Consider the following 19,199-nt stretch of genomic DNA (forward strand, 5'->3'; position numbering starts at 1 on the left):
CAAAGGTTGTTTCTTATGCTCCCAAGTTATTTTACTGCAATGCAAAGATACATTTTCATTTTTCAGTTAACTAGAAAGCTGAGCAGTCAACTAATCCATTATCTTTACTCACCATGCTGGCTGCTCGAAGCATCTCCTGCTCTATATTGGGTGTCAGACCCAGATTCTGGCTCTATCTCCCTTAGGGAATGGCAAATCAGCCAGTGCAAATCCAGAATTGCTAATGACAGAAACAGGAGATTTCAGTTCCCAGCTTCCAGATGCAACATATGTCAAAAGATAGCTTATACACTCAGAGCCAGGGAGAGAAAACAGTTTTGACATTTTTGTTTGTTTGTGCTGATATGTTTTAAATCTTAATTAAGTCCAAATATAAGGAAAAAATTCACCATGACAGCGATTAGGTGCTCAATATATTAAATTTACAGCTGGCTATCCAGCAGAAAACAAACATTAAGCATCATATTGAGAACTACCTCTCTAACAACTTAAGTCTATTAGGTTGTGTCAGACTGGAGATGGAGTTGACAAATGCGAATTTAGAATTCATTTAGATTACTTCTTGTGTTTTTCAAGTCTTTTGAAATGCTGCACAAACTTAAAGCAGTGACTTTCCTAATAAACAAAGAATCAAGTTTCACAGCTTCAAAGAAATACTTCACTGTAGGGTCTATTTTATCTGGTTCTGTACTTCAAATAATTATTGTAGAGTATTTACAATTCTGACATCAGCTATTATCCTTGACAAGGAAAAAAAGAACAATGTTGCTATAAAATATAGAGAGAAACCTAATGCTGGGTAAGACTTTTGAAACAAGTTTTGATGGGATTTAAAGGTTCCTGGCTTCTTAAAAGTACTGATACATTCAGCAGTTTCCAGGGACTTAAATACTTTAGAAACCAATTATTAATTTAGGACCACACGTCAGTGTTTAGAAGGATGATTTTTATGGTCCTGATGATTGAAGACAGAACTTGCTTGAGTAGAGAATCCTTCCTTGACCTGGAAACCGCCACCTGGGGCTGCGGAGGGCAGTGAAAAACCTGAACTCTTTAAAGGCTGAAAATTATACTGTAAAAGTACATTTGACATCACAAAAACACCTCAGCATCTAAAAAAGGTATTTTCTACCATTTATTGTACACTTGTATGGTTGCTGTAATTTATGAAGTTGGCAAATTAAATACCTGGTTTTAGAATACTGCATTTACACATTAATCATGGGAAACACATAATGAAATTGGCTCTTCCCCACACCTTTTACACAGGATTTAACTGTTTTCCTCTGTTTTTTCCAAATAACTCAAAGCTGGCAGCAGAACTCGATGGGATTTGGTGGTTTTTGATGCCACCCTGGATTTCCAGACCATGACCATTCACAGCTGATCACCAAAAAAACAACAGATAAATAATCAGTTATAAACTATACAGTAACTATCTCTTACTGTTACTGTGGCACAATGTTACAAGCTCAGGCAAAGTTTTTAAGTCAGAATATAAAACACTCTTACTGTACTTCTTACTCAAAAGGCAACAGAACTCTCTGTTTTGGCCAAAATCATTAAATAGAGGAAGGTCAGTGACTGATGATGATGAAGGGTAAAATTAAGAAGGTTAAAAATTGTGACTCTGGTGAAAGAAAATCTCATCCAAATCCAAATCCATTGAATGGAATGACCCACTGAAGCTTTATTTGTTATATCAGTCATAGCATTTTTGGTGGGTTGCCCATGGCTGGCTGCCAGGTGCCCACCCGGCTGTGCTCTCATTCCCTCTTCTCAACAGCAGGGAGGAGAATAAGATGAAAAGGCTCATGGTCCAGATAAAGACATGGAGAACATTTACTGATTGCCACCACGGGCAAGACAGGCTCAGGGAAATAATTTATTGCAAATTAATTTATGCTTGGACAGTCTTCCTGCCCAACTCAGGCCCTTTTTTCCCAGCCTCAACCTCATTCCTTCATTCCCTCCCCACAGAGTGGTGCAGGGGGATGAGGAATGGGGGGTTGAGGCCAGCCCATGACATTCCCTCTCTGGTGCTCCCTCCTCCTCCTCACATGTTCCCTGCTCCAGCAAAGGTCCTCCACAAGCCACGTTCCCATCAGGAGAACCTGCTCCTGTGTGGGCTTTCCCTGGCTGCATTTCCTTCAGGACACATCCCCCTGCTCTGGCGTGGGGGCTCCATGGTGTGAATCTGTTCCGCTGCAGTCCCTCTTCACAGGCAGCACACAAACGCCTGCTCCACCATGGCTTCTTCCAAAACTTCCACAGGCTGCTGGAGAAAGATCTACTTTCACACCTGGTGACCCTCCTTCCCCTCACCTCAGTCTCCACAGGTTTGTTTCTTGCACTTTTTTCCCCCCAGATCCTCCCTGCTGTGCAGTGGTAAAGCAAACCTGTCTTCCCAGAGGGATGGAAAGAAAACACACATTCATTCCCTTAAAGGCAGTTTCTTCACAAAAGCCAAGATATCTCTGCCTGAAATAATTATCTAGATGTTTAAACTGAAGTCCTGTGAATAACCTCAACTTCCACAAAAATGCATTTTAAAAAGATTCAAAAAAACAATTAAGTTTTTGCAATAAACAGGAATATCATGCTTTCTTAATGCAGAATGTAAATGATTGCACTGCTGAGAAAAGGGAAAATTAAGTCTTCTAAGTACCCAATGAACAGGAGTGGAACAAATTTTCTCTCTTCAAATATATCCTTATAGTAATCTGAAGAGAATACTCCCATGATTGTGTAGCGATTTCTTCAAGACCTATTCAATTCCTTATTGTTCAGCTTACAGTGCCAGAAAAAAGGGCCTGTTAAAGTTAACATCTGCTAACTAATCATGGAACAGACCATCCCAACATTCCACAGGGTTTGAACATTGCTATGAATTTTGATTACTATCAACTTTGGCTGGATTAAAGAAGCACTTTACTGTGAGACTTTTGAAACCTACAAAACTTATTCCTTTAGAGGAAATGCTTCTAAAAAGCAGCATTTTCCTTCTGGGTTCAAAATATATGACCTAGCATTACAAGCATGTCTAGTATTAAAGGTAGAAATAAATTAATCTGGTGAGTTATATTCCCCTGATTTTTTTTATTAAATATTTCATTTTGAGAGTGTTAACATGCCACAGTAGATTCTGACATGCAAATATTGATTGGGAGGGCTGCTGTACAGATTGGTTCTTCTGACATCCATCCCATGTGTTTTGCTGCCTGACACTGAGAGTACACCCATATATGCTGGATTCCCAGGTATTGGGATCATTTCCTTTGAGGTGATACATTCACATCTGAGTGAGGCAATCCAAGATGTACTTCTGAGCACCTCTTGCCCAGCTGTGCTGGGGTTGGAGCTGTGTGTGCTGTGCAAACAGAACCCCCGTAGAGGTCAATTGGATTAGACAAGCTTTCTATGAAGCCATGGATTCCATATCTCTGCATTAGGATGGGATTCATTTGTGCTCTGTGCTTGACAAATTACAACCCGCTGAGCAATTCTTTACTGTTTCCACTGAATAATGTGTAATTTACACTAACTGGGATTATTCTCTGACAAATATACAGACCATGCACGCACACGTGTTTTTTTCCTATTTTTCCAACTTTTAAATTCCAAAACACTTTCCTTTTAAAATTAAAAATCCACAGTATTAAACCCAAACAACACTCCCTCATTCCAAGAATAAAAACTCATTACAAGAACATTGGACGTCTCACTGTACTTCTGCATTTAACTGGAATGAAGCTCCCTCCCTTCAGGAAAAGTCTCTGTCCCCCTTGCTCCAGAGAACCTTGTGTTCTGGGAGAGCTGAGCGCTCTGAGGATACTAAACGCTACAGTCAGATCATATCCATCAAAAGAGGGACAGCCAAAGCATTATGTCAAAGTCCTGTTAGTAACTGGGGAGCACAATGAAGGGACGTCCCAGGCACTGGGCCTGTCACAGGTGTCACCACCACAATTGACCACAGCGTCCCGTCCATCCAACATGTCATTTCTCCCCTGCCCCTTTAACAGAAATACACATGGAACTTAAATTTCGACAACACCACAGCTAAATTATAAAGAAGGGATTATTTCAGCCAATTTTCAATAGCAGAGTGGGTGGTCCTCAAGGCTTTTTATAAATACCCTTCCAACATTTGTGTGAAAAGTTGAATAGGAGACCACACAACAACCAAGGATTATGTGGCACTGCTCTAAAGGGGAAAGGGAGGAGAATCAAACATTTCTTGCCCAAGGTTTGTTACTGTGGGATACTATTATGTGAAGCCCTTCAGTTCATATAGAACATCGCATTAAATTACATGGCAAGAATGAATAACTGCTTTGTCACATACAGAATCACACATTATTTTACTTTTTAAAGATTGTGAAAAGTGAAATAGTGTACCAGACTCCATTCCAAAAAGCTTTGGTTATTTAAATCCAGTCTGCATTTCACCCAAGGTATTCCCTTTGCATAAAAGTTTAAAGGTTCCTAAGGCTGCAAAGGCAAATACCACAGAAGTTTAGGTATGAGCCAATTAAGTTTCCAGCAATGTTAAAAATGGACACGTAACTGTGCAGCTCAGTCTGACGTCACAATGAACATGTGGTTTACAGCCACCATTTTAATGACATTAACTGACAGCAGAGCCAACCAGGACAGGAGAGGTCACGGCCAGGAATACTGGTTTCAGTTCCTGCTGGGAGAAGAAAGTATAGGATTGTATATTGTGGGACACAGTTCTGTTCCAAGATACATGTAAAAATCATCTTGAAGCCCAGAGCTGGCACTGAAATTTAGTGTGAATTGTTCCATATTATTGGAAGACTTTAGAGTCACAGCTGACATGGAAATAACCAGGCAATGGTTAAAGTGCCGTCAAAAGTCCAGGTATGGGAAAGAAAACAGCTCGGTAACAAATCTCACTGGTTTTACATGCTACTAAATCCTGTTTAGCTATCAGGAAACATTCTTCCAATGTCAGAGTGCATAAGGAACTAGAGAATAAGAATATTTAAAATCTAAAGTGATCATTCTTCTATTAAGTTGGATATTTGGCTTTTTATGTGATAACAGCAGAGGTACCAAAAAAAGGGCTCCTACAACTCTCAAGTGTGTGTGAACCCAGCTGAAGCTCCAGATGGATTCAGTGGTCAAAGGTGTGTAGCTCTGTTTAACCTTTAGCAGTTACAGGTGTGCTGAAGATGACAACAAACACATGGCACTTCTTCAGAAACACACTTCTGACACTACATGCTCTGCTCTGTCCCTGCCATCCCTCCAAAACACAGGATGTTTTTTCCTCAGCAGTTAGCCCAGGATAGCGGGACTGATGGTAACTCCTGTGTACAAGTTCCAGGCTCCACTGGCAGTTCACAGCCTCGTCTGTAGGGGAAGGGACCTTTAAACAGCAGCCAGCCAGTCATACTGCTGGATGGACAGAACAACTGGAAGAAGGTCTAGAAAAGACTCATTGTCACTGGAACTGTATCTAATCCCAGGGGCCTTCATCTTGCACCATGCAGTGGGATGCAGCCAAGTTCTGCTTCCTGCAGGGAGGGAAGAGGCCAGGGGGTATAAAATATGCCACCTTTCCCAGAGCTTCCTTGTCACTACCTGTGAAGCACTGTGCCTGCTTTCAATCACTTCTGCTGATTGCCTACTATTAATGTCACTCACTCTCTTAAGCAATTAAGCCACCTCTTTCTTAGATGTGCCTTTGTCTCTCCCTGGCATATTTCCTTGTCTAATCCTCTTTTCCAGATGGCATAAGGACGCGAGATAAGTGCTGCTAAAAGTTGCTTAGCAATGCAACACATGCAAGGTTTGGAACTGCTGACGTCCACATAAGCACTATCTCTACATCACACATTTCTGCAGAGAAACAAAGGCGTGAACACCCGCAGTGACACGGGGGCCTCCAGCAAAAGAGCCACCGGTGCCCAAAGGGAGCAGGGAGAGGGAAAAAAGGAAAGCTCCAAGCTCCCAGTGATGGGATGAGTTATACTGCAGGGGGTTTGTTTGTGTTCGGTTTGGTTTTTGAACCAGAATTGGAAATTCTGCTTTAAACTTATAAAAATCCTCGTGTTTCAGCAAGGCCCTGTATCTTTGGTCATTCAGAGACACAGGATGCCACAGACACAAAGCCACTGCAAGCTACTGGTAGAGACCAAACCAGAAATGGATGTCCCATCCCTGGAAGTGTCCAAGGCCAGGTTGGATGGGGCTTGGAGCAACCTGGGATAGTGGAAGGTGTCCCTGCCCATGGCAGGGGTGGGACTGGATGGGCTTTAAGGTCCCTCCCAACCCATTCTGGGATTCTGTGAAGAGTTCATGACAAAGAAGACCTGATAAAGGCAAAGCTGTTTATCATCAGCTTGGTATCAACCCTATAACTCCTCCTCTCCTAAGAATCACTGATAGGGAATTTATTCCTGCAACTGCACCATGTAATTGTGGATTGTTTCTAAACTCTGCAGTAAATGTGTTTATATGGAATTTACTTAAACTACAATTAAATGTTACGGGTAATAAATAAGAACATTTAGTACACGAACAGTAGTAATTTCACAGGGTCATATTATCATATTAATTCATTTCTGCAGCAGCCTACGAAAACAGGTTGGCATGACTCATTTTGTGTTTGAAAAACCTGAGATGTTACGAATTTATTCATCATGGGGAACAACTTTGAAACAGCTAGTTCTAAGCAAACAACCAAACAGTAGTAAATTAACTATGGAAATTCACATGTAGTTTTACTCAGGGTACTCTCTTACTAACCAGAATTTAGTGGTCCCTTCCAGAAGCCATTAAAATAGAGCTCAACACTTACTAGTGGGGAGATTCATTCATGGTCTTTAAATCAGAAATAGTTTTATTTATATTTTTATATCATATATCCTTACATTGTAATCATAATCATAATCAAGATTTGGGAAGATTTATTGTATCTTCAAATGTCATATTACCCACTCACACGCAGCCTGGTTCTAAATAACTGAAATTCCAGGAATTTAAATAATTTGCACTGAATTGAACTCATTCTGAGTGTTCTGAACAGGTACCTGAGATGGATTCGGGGGGAGCAGAGCCTGCAGGTGAGGAAGCCCAGAAGGCTGGGCACCTGTTTGTCTGTGTGGTTAACAGGTGTGTCAGACAGCAGGGCTTCCTTGGGGAAGGAGGACAAACCACACACAGCCAAAGCACACAAGGAAGCAGCCACGGGGACAGAATGGAACGAGGCATCTGCTTCCTGGGACCAAGGCAGCAGCCAGAGAGGAGAGATCACAGGGAGGAAATATTTTCATGACAAAAATGAGTGTTTTCCTTCATTAACCTCTGCAAACTTCATTCATGTGTCATTGTTTCCTTTCATTCTCAAACCTGTGCACATGCAAATGCATGAAAACCAGACAGGCCACCACAGGTCACTGGGGGCTTTATTGAATTATTTTAAAAACCAGCTTTTAAAGACTTTGTTACATGTTCCCTATTAATTATAGTTTCTGTCTTGCACCTCTTCACAACATTTTTACTGCATGTGAAACCGGTTTTTCTGTTAAAAAGAAGATAAATCAGAGTTGTTTGCTATTACTGGTCTCCTCTGTTGATAGTTGCAATTATTGCTTGTTTACTGGACATTTCATCGACCTGAATCTCTGAAGGTTCCCAGACTGCAATGTGCTGTTAACTGACAGAATCCACTCACTAAAAAAATTATCATTTGCCAGGGATTGATCTAAAAATCTGGGCCTGATGCTGCTGCAGCTGAAACTGAGGACAGATTAAACTTTCATACCATGATTCAATCCATTCTATACCCCACAGAAGTAATTCTGGGGTACCCTAGAGCTTGAAATATTTGCCCATGTTTTCTTGCTCCAGCAGATTGCTTCAGGATTTTCATGGTACTATTTCAGAAGAGGGAAAAAAACACCAGATTTTTCTCAAAATCCCTGCAGTTTTACACAATTTTCAGGCATAGAACTACCTGTGAAATATCTGGGTGCACTGATCAGCAATAACATTTGGTGTTCACTGAGATAACCTCAGACCAAGGAAACAAACTTCAAAATCTGTGCAAAACCTTACGTGCACAAAGCAGGCAGATTTCCCAGACCCTTCCCTTAAAGATTTGCCCTTTTTTGGGCACTGAACCAAATTTTACCATTTGTGTTACGACCAGGTTTGTGCCCCCTGGGCTGCCCAGCCATGATTCCTCCAATGATGATCTTTAAGGTCCCTTCCAACCTAAATCATTCCAGGATTCTGATTCTTTCCCATATTTCCTGTTTACTTTCCAGAAGGCTGGTTAGCTCTTCCATACATCTGTGATAATATGCTAAGTAAGTAAATATATAATTCTAAAAAGGTTCAAAAAAAAAAAAAAAAAGAACTTTAACCTATTATTTTGCTTGAAAAACCGGCATTTATGTTCTTACTGTTTAATGTTAAGCTATATAATTTGAAAGCAATATGTGCTGAGGGATCACCTGTATTAAGGGGGTGTCTTTTAAGTAATACATAATAATATAGTTATATAAATGTACATTTATGTGTAATTATATATAAATAGTTAAAATATATTTTATATATTATATATAAACATTCCCTATATATTTTGTATAAATGTTTCGATATATTATGTTATATTACATTATTTGTATATTGATATATTTAATTTTTAACCTATTTATTATATGTATGAAATAAGTATACTCATATACTTGCATACTATAAATACTAAATCAATAGATTTTCAGGAGTGTCAGGACTTTTTTTGGCATCTTGTCACTTTTGAGCACGTACTGAGTGTAAACTTTAGTACTAAATGCTGCAGCCACTGAACCTGAAGAATTTACTCATTCAACCCCAAAACAGATGCTGGAGAGACGCCCAGTGGTGCCCAAGGGCGGTACAGAACTGTTGGGAACAGCTTGGTGGCAGCGAATCCAGGGGAAAAAAATTAGGAACCCTGGGGTTCCTTTATCAGTGTTTCTGTTCCACTGAAACAAACGCACCTCAGCACGTGTAGGGATGTTTGTGTCTCCTCTTTTTCGAAGTAACGAGTATTTCTTGTCTTCTCCTACAGATTTTGATTCCCAAACGTTCACGTGCTCATAGAATAAAATACACTGAACTCGTTAAAACTTAAATCCTTCAACAGCTTTGGCCTCATCCTGTGAGGCGGCTCCGCTCGGCTCGGTTCGGTTCGACTCGGGCTCGGCTCGGCGCATCCCGGCTGGGCTCGGCTCAGCTCGGCTGGGCTTCGGTTCGGCTCGGGCTCGACTCGACCCATCTCGGTAGAGCCCGCTTCGGGCTCGGCCTATCCCGTCTCCGCTCGGCAGAGCTCGGTTCGGGCTCGGCTGAGTTCGGCTCGGCTCGGCTCGGTTCGGCCCTGCCCTCGGCCCCGCCTCCCCGCCCGTCGCGGTCCCGCCATTGGCCGCGCGCCCGCGCCCGCCCTCAGCGGCTGCTCCCATTGGGTGCGCGGGCGGGGGGCGGGGCCGCGCGCCCCCCTCAGGGTAGCAGGGCGGGCCCGTCCAGCGGCTTGCGCCGTGTCCTGCCCTGCGTTCGGTCCCCGCCGGTACCGGCCTATCCCCGTCCCGCCCCACAGGCCACACACGCCCCTCCCTCCTCTCCGTCTCTACCGTCCCGCCCGCTCCCCGTCCCCCCTCACGAACGGCGCGCACCTCCCCCCGCCCCGCCCGGCGCCGCGGCCCCTCCCGCTCCGCCGGGGGCCAATTGCGGGGCAGCACCGGGGCTGTGCCCCGCCCCGGAGCCCCGGAAGCGGAAGTGGAGCCGGTGCTGTCGCCATATTGTCTGTGGAGGGGCGGGAGCGGAAGGCAGGACCGGTCCGGTCGCCTGTGAGTACCGGGACCGACCGGGGCCAGCGCGGGGTGGGAGCGGGAGCGGGCACTGCGCCTCCGGGCCGCCGGGCGCGGCGCTGACACCCGCGGGCGGGCGGGGGCCCGGCGCGAGCGGCTGCTCCGGGAGCGCGGGGGCTGCTGCGGGCTCGGCGCTGCAGCCGGGCCCTCCCGGGGCTCGTGTGCCCCCTCAGCCGGCCCCGCCTCGCTCCGCTCCGTGCCGAGGCAGCGCAACTCCTCCCCGTTCATTGTACCTGGTGTCCCGCCGCGCCGGGGCTGAGCAGTGCCCGGGCAAGGGGAAGTCCCCGCTTGCGGGCACAAACGAGAAGCGCAGGTGCTGCTCAGCTGCTGCTGCAATGGATAAAATTAAACACTGCCTTTTTTAGTGTAAAAAGTCAGTCTGTGTGACCAGTGGTTTTTACCCCCGTGGTTGTCCATTCACTTAGTTCTTAATAAGTCACCTTAGTGTGTTGCTCTTCAAAACCATTTCCTCTATGAGATAAGGTAATTTGAATGAATAATGTGTTCTTGCTAGTTACCTGCTTCACTTATATTTTACATTTAAGAAAAATCTGTATCGTGAGCAGAGTTGTCCTCAAATTCTGTACCTCTGCGTGATGATGTGAGGCTTAAAGTAAATATTTACTGCCCGAGGTTCTGCTGTTCAGAATTCCGCGATCAGTGGTGTTTGTAATGAAATTACCGTAACAATTGCGGGGACAAACATAATTGTTAAGGCCATGCTTTTGCTTACGTGGTGTTTGCAGCAGAGAAAACTGCTGTAATATGGTTTGGTTTTAGTAGGAGCCTTGGTTCTGCTGGTAGCGAACTGTTCCCTCGTTGGTTGTGTTAATCTGTGTGTGTCTGGCTGAGTGTTGGCCGTGGTGAAGTGGCTGGAGGGTGGGCACAGCTCCTTGTGCTGAACAGTGAATCTGATGTTACGTTTAGAAGACAGATGGAGAGAGACTTTTCACAAGGGCCTGGAGTCACAGGACAAGGGGGAATGGCTTAAAACTGCCAGAGGGCAGGGTTAGATGGGATATTGGGAAGGAATTGTTCTCTGTGAGGGTGGGGAGGCCCTGGATCCCTGGCAGTGCCCAAGGCCAGGTTGGACAGGGCTTGGAGCAGCCTGGGACAGTGGAAGGTGTCCCTGTCCATGGCAGGGGTGGGACTGGATGGGGCTTAAGGTCTCTCCCAACCCAAACTATTCTGTGGTTCCATGATTATGAAAGAGGGATTGCAACGGTCTAGGTTTAATTATTCCCTTAAACCAATACTGCCCAGGGTTCTTAACTGTAAACTGCTCTCAGAGCGGTGCCAAACACTCCTGCTCTTGGTAATTTTTCATTACGGATGTTCCTTCAGCAAAGTTTTAATGTGAGAGGAAATATTATCTTAAATTCTAGTCTGTGTCTTGTTATTAATCTGAGCCCCAGAAAGGCTTCTCCTCAGCAGAAGTGTTGTATTTCTTGGTCTGCTCTGGAAGAACTGCGTGCATGATAAAAAAACGTACGTAATCACATATAATGTAATGTTTTACACCAAGCAAGATCCCTGCTCCAACATAAAGCCTTAAGTAGCCTCACACACATGATGTTCCACTTGCTCTGCACAGGTAATTCACAAGATTGTCATGTAAGGTCTGCCTGTAGCCCATATTTGCTGTGAATGTATCTGTAGAATTAATTTTGAGACTATGAGAGTTTTCATTGGTCTCTGGTAAGTTATTCTGTGATTCTAATTAGTTGAATAACTTTCTGTTACAGCTTTATACTTTGGGACATTTTAAAAAACCCCACAAAATAAAGCACAAAATTATGCTCAGCTGAGAATTCTGAATAATTTCTGCCCTGCCAAGAATGGGGAGAAGAATAATTACTTCTTTTTGCCTGTAATTGTAAAGTCTGTGTATTGTATGACTTTCTACTCTATTTTCTTTTAGCTATAGCTTGAATAAAGTGGACTCAGCTCCTGAAGCCTCCTAATGAGTCTCCTTACCTTTTGAAGTGTAACAGGGCTCCTTTTTTCTACTTTCTGATTATTCAATAGGACATAGTTTTCAGATATTTACAGAAAAAATGCACAGCTTTAAGGTTTTGTGCTTCCTCAAATTGTCCTTGGTCTTAAATTTTCTGCAGCAGTCACTGTATTGCAGCATCTGAGACTCTTTACTTTTTTATTTTTAATTTATGAATGTTTCATATAGATTTGTTATCCTCTGAGGCTCTTGAGTAGGGCTGAATGTACTCCCAGTATCCCAGAGTTACGTAGTCCCACCCACAGATGAGGATTCCAGGAAGTAATGCCAGGGATTGCTCTTGGTGATGTGGCAAAATGTTTCTGCTTAGGATCCACTTTATTTGGCTTCTATCTTGAAGTGAGTTGTAAAACTCAGTTAAGCTTAACTGATAAGAAAAATAAAGCTCTTCAGTTGGTAGCAGAAGCATGAACTGAAAAATAACTCCCTTGGGTAATTTTTTAATTTGAGTTCAGGCTCTTGGCCCTTTGACTGGACAGTTTTGCTCTTGCATAAAACTTTCCTGTCACTGCTCAGCTCTTGGTGTTCAAGAGACAGAGAAACTCATTGAATGATTCCAGCGTGGGCAGCATTTTGGGTTTGGTGCTCTGGCAGAGTCTGAAACCACTGGTGTGCAGAGTCCTGAACTTACTTCTTTACTATGTAGTTACTCAGTATTTAAAATCCTAAGCAGCTTTTGAAAAAAATATATTTACTCTGGTTTTGTTCTTTCCTTTGGAGGCTGAGGTGGCAGGAGGGAGGTGCTGCAGTCTCACTGCTTAGGGGTTGTACCTCAGCCTGTGTCTTAGTAAGGTGACAGTGTTCAACTGGGCTCGTCTTGAATTTCTTTATGGACTTCTTTATTTCCTTCCCCAAAATGGACTAGATCCTGTCTCGTCTTTGTAAAATACCCTGTTCTTTGCTTTCTTGGACAAGGAATTTTCATTCATTTTGGCATAAATGTCCTCTCTTTGAGAATACTTCATTCAGAATAATTTGTTTCAAGCAGGATGAGCCAAAAGAATATTGTATGCAAATGGTGGCTCAGAGACTGTGCTCTGAGCTTAGATTTTGGATTTCAATGTTCCCTTGTCCCATGTTTTGTTTCCACAGCCACCATGTCAGAAGGGGACAGCATCGGGGAGTCTGTGCATGGAAAACCTTCTGTGGTCTATAGATTTTTCTCAAGACTTGGACAGGTTGGTTTTGTGAAGGATTTTTCTGACTCCTTTAGAAGCAGATCTCACTGCAGCTTCTTGAACTCGCTGCTTGTTGGATGGGTTGTTGAAATGCTGAAATCTATACAAAAGATTTCTTTTGAAGCCTTTTAAAATAGATAAATATCTATAATGAATGGCTTACTGGAATATTTAAATGGCATATATATGACATTGAACAGTGGAAATAGATGTTGTTACTGTCAAAAATGAGGAGTGAGTTCAGATTTCATTTAAAATTCATTATAAGGAAAACAACTTGCATAAAATACAGAACATTTAAATTGCTTTATAATGCCCCAAGCATTACATTTTTTTCTTGCCTTTGTAAAATATAGAAGCTTGTAAGTATAGTTCTGTGTAATTTATTTGTAGTAAAGAATACAAATGTTTCATGTTATTCTCTTCCCCAAAATATTCCTCCCAAGTGCTTCCTTTTGCCCATGCTACCCTCAAAAAAGCTTTATCCGTTGTGCATCAAGTATTTTACAGCTGTGCACTTTGTGTTTCCTCCTAGATCTACCAGTCCTGGTTAGACAAATCCACCCCCTACACCGCAGTGCGATGGATTGTAACGTTGGGGCTGAGCTTTATCTACATGATTAGAGTTTATTTACTGCAGGTAAGAGACCTGGATTTGGTGCTGAAGTAGTTCCAGATATTATTGTTGGTCTAATTTTGATTTTAAGAGTGTTTCTGAAGTGTGCTGTTACTTTAGAATCACGTGTGGTATCGTTCAGGACATGGCAGAAGGTAAATTGTGTAGTCTGAGGAGAGAACACATCCTGTGGGTGTAGAAATTCCTGCTGCAGAGAGAAAATATGTGTGAATACTCAAGGATATTCCTCTGATGGCAATCTGAAATCACAAAATAAATCTCTGAAAACTCTTGTAATTAAGTTTTTACTTTTATATTCGAGGTGTGTAACAACATGCACAGAGCCAGGGGTTCCTTTCTAAAATGCAAACCATAAAGAATGGCTTTGTCAGCGTTTCTCTCCCTGCAGGCCCGGCAGACCATTTCCCCACTAATCAGATGTTTCTGCTCCATGCCAGTCTGCAGTTCAGTTAGGAACTTGGGAACTGTTATTCCCTAAACCTGAAGATTATAAAATGTGAAACCTTTACAGGTCATAGTACTAGGAAAGTTTCAGAGACTGAATGCTGCAAAGATGATTTAAAAAGGGATGGTTTTATGCTCTTTATTACTTTCTAAGCCCACATCTTGAACATAGAGAACCTGGATGCCAGACCAAGGTTTTGTGTTCAATCTGTCACTACACGAGGAATTTGCTCTCCTGTCATGTTCTAAGACTTGTTTTGATCAGTGAGAATTCCTGATACTTTTACAAGCCCAGAAACCTTTCAGTCAATGTGAGGACATAGAGAAGCTTCTCACGGAAGCAATAAACCCAGATTGTTTAATCTTGTTAAAAAATCAGTATCAGAAAATGATTTTCGGGAGGATTTTACCCTTGTCTCTTCCTTCCTGTGCAGGGTTGGTACATTGTGACATATGCCTTGGGAATCTACCACCTCAACCTCTTCATAGCTTTCCTGTCGCCAAAGGTAGACCCCTCTCTAATGGAAGATTCAGGTATGAGGAAAAGTTCCTTTTTTCCATCATTTTAAAGTTGGTCAAACTTCCAGCTCCTTTTGTCTGATACAATAGTGTAAAGATAATGTGACTTTAGCATTATATTGTATTTCTTAGACCTGAAAAATATCTATGCAAGTTGACATCAGAAGTTGCTATAAAATTTGTCCTTTTTTCATGGGACTTGAGTATAGTCCATATTGTATTAGTTTTCTGTGTTTTGAAAGGAGGTTTATGTGACTTAAGCTCTCCCCATGGTCACTCAAGTGACCTGGCATTCCTATTCCCTGTTTTCTTTAAAGGAATCTGTGTTAAGTTCCTTTTAAAGAATCTATGTGAACTTACATTAAACCAGCAACTCTAACTGGGATCTGTGTGTAACAATGGAAATTGGGCGTGGTTTTGTTTTGTGATTTTTTTTTTTTTTTTCTTAAAATAGAAAGTAAAAAGAATCTGGAATCTGAATAGTGTAAAAAAACTACTGTGAGGAGGTTTGTGGTTTGGTTTCTTTTCTGTTATTTTTAGATGATGGTCCTTCCTTACCTACAAGGCAAAATGAAGAATTTCGGCCTTTCATTAGAAGGCTCCCAGAATTCAAATTCTGGTGAGTGCATCCATCTGCCTGTGTTGTGTTTTTGAAAAATATAAATATCTGCATGACATTAGTGGTAGCTGGGCTTGAAGGATTAATTGTTACTATTGTTTTTCAGGCATTCTGCCACTAAAGGAATCCTGGTTGCTATGGCTTGTACATTCTTTGAGGCTTTCAACGTTCCTGTGTTTTGGCCAATCCTTGTGATGTACTTCATTATGCTATTTTGTATCACTATGAAGAGGCAAATCAAGGTGAGATCTTGGCAAGAACAGAGAGTAGCATTTGTGATGTCAGGATTTACAGCACTGCTCCAAACTGGCCATTCAGTGGAGCCCTTCAGAGGTTAAATGTGCTGCACACACTTGGTTTACTGGAGGAACTTCAGTAACTAATTCTTTGAACATTAGTTCTTCAAGTGGGGCATGTTTACGGTGTTGAGCAGATTTTACAAAACTTTATTCTTGCTTTCGAAAGGTTTTGACTTCAGAGTGCAGTATCAGGGTTTTATGCAGGTTCTCATCCACTTCCTGTGGCTATTTTGGATGCAGAGGTGTTGAACCATCTCTGGTGGGTGAAAAGGGAAGTTCTCACAAGGTGATGTGAGAAAGTAGATGGGGAAAAGGGAAAGAACACAGAGAATTGATTCAGACCATTTTAACAAATTACTTATGGTTTGTTGGCATTTTAAAAAAATAACTAATTTTTTTCCCAGACCTTCAGAATTTTGGACAGGTGTACTGTGATTTGAAGTGGTAAATTAAAGATGAAAGGGTAGCAAAGAATTAGTACCTCTGTGCTCTGGAAGTTTCCTGTGGTTCCCCAATCAGTAACCTTCCCTATAGTGTCCAAATTGTTGGGTAAAGCCAAATCTGATGTTTATAAAACTGCTCTCATAGTCCTATTTAGATTTAAACTGCTGTAGGATTAGCTATTTCATTACCTTTACTAAGAACTCCCTTTCTAGAGGACTTAGTAATTTTTCATGTGTATTTTAAAGCATTTTTCCTAAATACTACCTCAGTTTCTTGCCTCAACAACTGCTGTTTTCTCTTTGCAGCACATGATAAAGTACAGATATATACCCTTCACACATGGCAAGAGGAAATACAAAGGGAAAGAGGATGTGGGGAAGACCTTTGCTAGCTAGGAAGAAGCAATCAACCTGTTGACCAATTCTACTGCTCACTAAAGGAACGATTTTGAGCCATTGTAACAATGCCTTTTTTCTTCATAAAAATGATTAACAGAGTGGTGACAAAGCAGTTGAATTTTCATTTTATGAGGATCTCGCTATTTTTATCTGAAATATCAGTTTCTCGAGGAAACTGGCATTCTAACCAAATTGCATTGAGTTTATTCTCTTTTGTAAGAAGTTGGAGAAACTTTGGATAATCCCATGGATTTGGGATAATGTATTCCTTTCAAGATCCGTTGCACTGGAGAGGTTAATGGCCTAGAGTTGGATATTTTTACATAGTTCTCCTGCTCAACATCACCCTGAAGTGCTGTGCACATCTGTGGAGGAAAGTGTAAGCTGGCACACGTGATGCTGTTTTCTGCTTCATGGCCGTGTGCTGTTTTCATAGCAAAATTCAGTAGACCTAAATTAGATGCAGAATTTAAGCCAGTTTCCTAAATGTATGGTATTACTGAGTTATAACCAAACAAATATAGATAGGAATAAGAAATTACTAAATTATGGGGCTTGCAGTAGGGTAAAAATACTCATTTAGCTTCTAAAGCAACTCGTTTGTGTTGGGTTTTAATGCCAGTTTCACTGTTTCATCTCCCAGCAGATGCTAAAATTGGGCTCCTTCGTGTGATGACTCAGAACTTTGTTCAAACTCTATCACAATTTCCTTCAAGGACCTGGAATTATAAAAATATATATTTTAATTGTTATTAGTTGGAGTTTCTTTCATACTTAATGGTTTCTTGAGTAATTGAAGCTGACTTCATGCAGCCCCACAGGACGTACCCAAACTGGCCAGAACAGACAGTGGTGGGGGTTTTAACACAGATTTTCTTTTTTTATGGGGGGGAAAAAAAAAGAGAGATAAATGACCTGCATGTAAATTTTTTCATGTGATACAACTGCAGTTTTATTAAGTGACTTTTTAATTCCAAAATTTATTAAAAGACAGTGTTCCCCTTTACTTGTTCTCTATCTTTATATACATCTCTTAATCTAACAGTATTTATGACTCCTTTTCAATAATGGTTGCCCTCAATTTACCTTCATGATATGCCTTTTTCAACTCTTCAGGGAGCATTCACTTGAAGAAGGTAGGAAAAGATTAGGTCTCGGAAGATTCTGAATGGAATTCAGCAGCTTCAGCAGACAACTAATTGGAAAATGTATGTAGGTACCTTTTCCTCTGATCTTGTCAAATGAAGGATTTGTGGAGCTCTGGAATTCAGTAATCCTGGGAAAATGACAGGTAGTTTGAGCTCACGTTGACCTGTGGCTTTTTGTTTGTTTGCATGTGTTTGTTTTATTAGCAGTGTGGAAACCAGGAGTGTAAGCACTTAAAATTAGGGAGACAGTGTCCAGAATGGGCATTATAAAAGTACCAGTCGTGGATGTTCGTGGTTTGTTGCCTCAAAATCTGAAAGCCTTGACTTGGAGAAGGTGTTTTTAGGCTTGCTGGAGTTTCTGAATATGGACGAATCAGGGAGAAAAATGTGTCATTAATACTAAAATTACCAACTGGGATGACTCCTACTAAACAGAGTGTTAATGACATCCATTGCAAATCTGACATTTTTACCTAAACTTTATTTTGAGGTTTAGTTTAGGCAAGTTTAGATTCATGCCTTCCTTTTGGGAAGGCAGATGCCCTGCATCCAGTGGGATTAAGTTTTCAAACATGGGTTGTAGGTGCTGCTTGGCCAACAGTGCAGTTCCCCAGTTGAATCTCAGCCTACCATGGCTGGGCAAGTCCGATGGCATTTTGTTAAACTTTGTTCTGCTGTATCACTTAAATGTTAAAAATTAATTCCACTTAAAGAATGCATGAAAAACTTGGCTTGACAGCTTCAAAAACACTTCCAGTCACCACCTCCTTCCTGTCTTTTTGTGCAACAAAATGTTTTTCCTTACTATTTTCTCGGGAAGGAGCTGAGGCAGTGATCTCATTAAGTAGTCCTGTTCTGATTTGTGATACGGGTTTTTTTTCTTCCACTGTTGCCTTGACGGTTTTAAATAGGTGAGGGATGCCTGAAAATTTTCTGGTGTGAGAAGGGATGGTATCACTTCTGTAAATGATGATGAAGGGTTTACATAGTTACCAGCAGCTATTTTTGTTCCATTTATAGATACAGTGAACAGTTAAACTAAATTTACTGGGTTTTTATGATAAAAGTTGGAGATTTAATTATTAGCTGGATAACCAGGATCTCTGCAGCTCAAATACCCATGTTAAAAGTGCTTTTAGTGCAGCACACCCGGCCCTGCCCGAGTCCACATTCAGTGCCATTTGTGAAAGATTTGTGGAAACTGTAACTCATGATGCACAGGCTGGATCACCTGGGTTCTTCTCCCTACCTGTACTTGGAAAATAAAAATAAATCAATTTTCTGCATCTTCTATCGTTCAAGAATGACAAGGTATGTTAACAACTAACAGTCTTTTCCCGTGTGCTTCAGGGATATTGGTAACACCCCATGGCTTTGGAAAATACCACTTGTTATGTAGCTACAGCCCTAATATCTGGAATACCTGCTGCAGTCTCCATTGCTAATAGTGATGGAAAAACCTGAATTTGGAAACTGAGTCTTCATTAGTGTGCACAATCTGCATTACTGGGGCTTTGCATTTATTGCTTCTGTTGATCTAAGCAGATTTCAGTTTGTCAAATCACAGAACCCTCCTTTATTGCTAACACAATGGCACATGGCATTTATAACC

The 19,199-nt window shown here is 41.7% G+C and overlaps 1 protein-coding gene across 1 annotated transcript; it reads left to right on the forward strand.

Annotated features, from left to right (window-relative positions):
• Positions 1 to 9,757: 9,757 nt before the first annotated feature.
• On the forward strand, positions 9,758 to 18,878 carry RER1 (retention in endoplasmic reticulum sorting receptor 1). The gene is made up of 7 exons (XM_032131623.1): positions 9,758 to 9,863; positions 12,994 to 13,079; positions 13,615 to 13,719; positions 14,595 to 14,694; positions 15,220 to 15,298; positions 15,405 to 15,540; positions 16,347 to 18,878. The coding sequence occupies exons 2-7, from the start codon at positions 12,999 to 13,001 to the stop codon at positions 16,434 to 16,436; spliced, it is 591 nt and encodes a 196-aa protein (XP_031987514.1). The 5' UTR covers positions 9,758 to 9,863; positions 12,994 to 12,998; the 3' UTR covers positions 16,437 to 18,878.
• Positions 18,879 to 19,199: the final 321 nt, after the last annotated feature.

This window comes from Corvus moneduloides, chromosome 22 (assembly GCF_009650955.1).
Source record: "Corvus moneduloides isolate bCorMon1 chromosome 22, bCorMon1.pri, whole genome shotgun sequence".
NCBI lineage: Eukaryota > Metazoa > Chordata > Aves > Passeriformes > Corvidae > Corvus > Corvus moneduloides.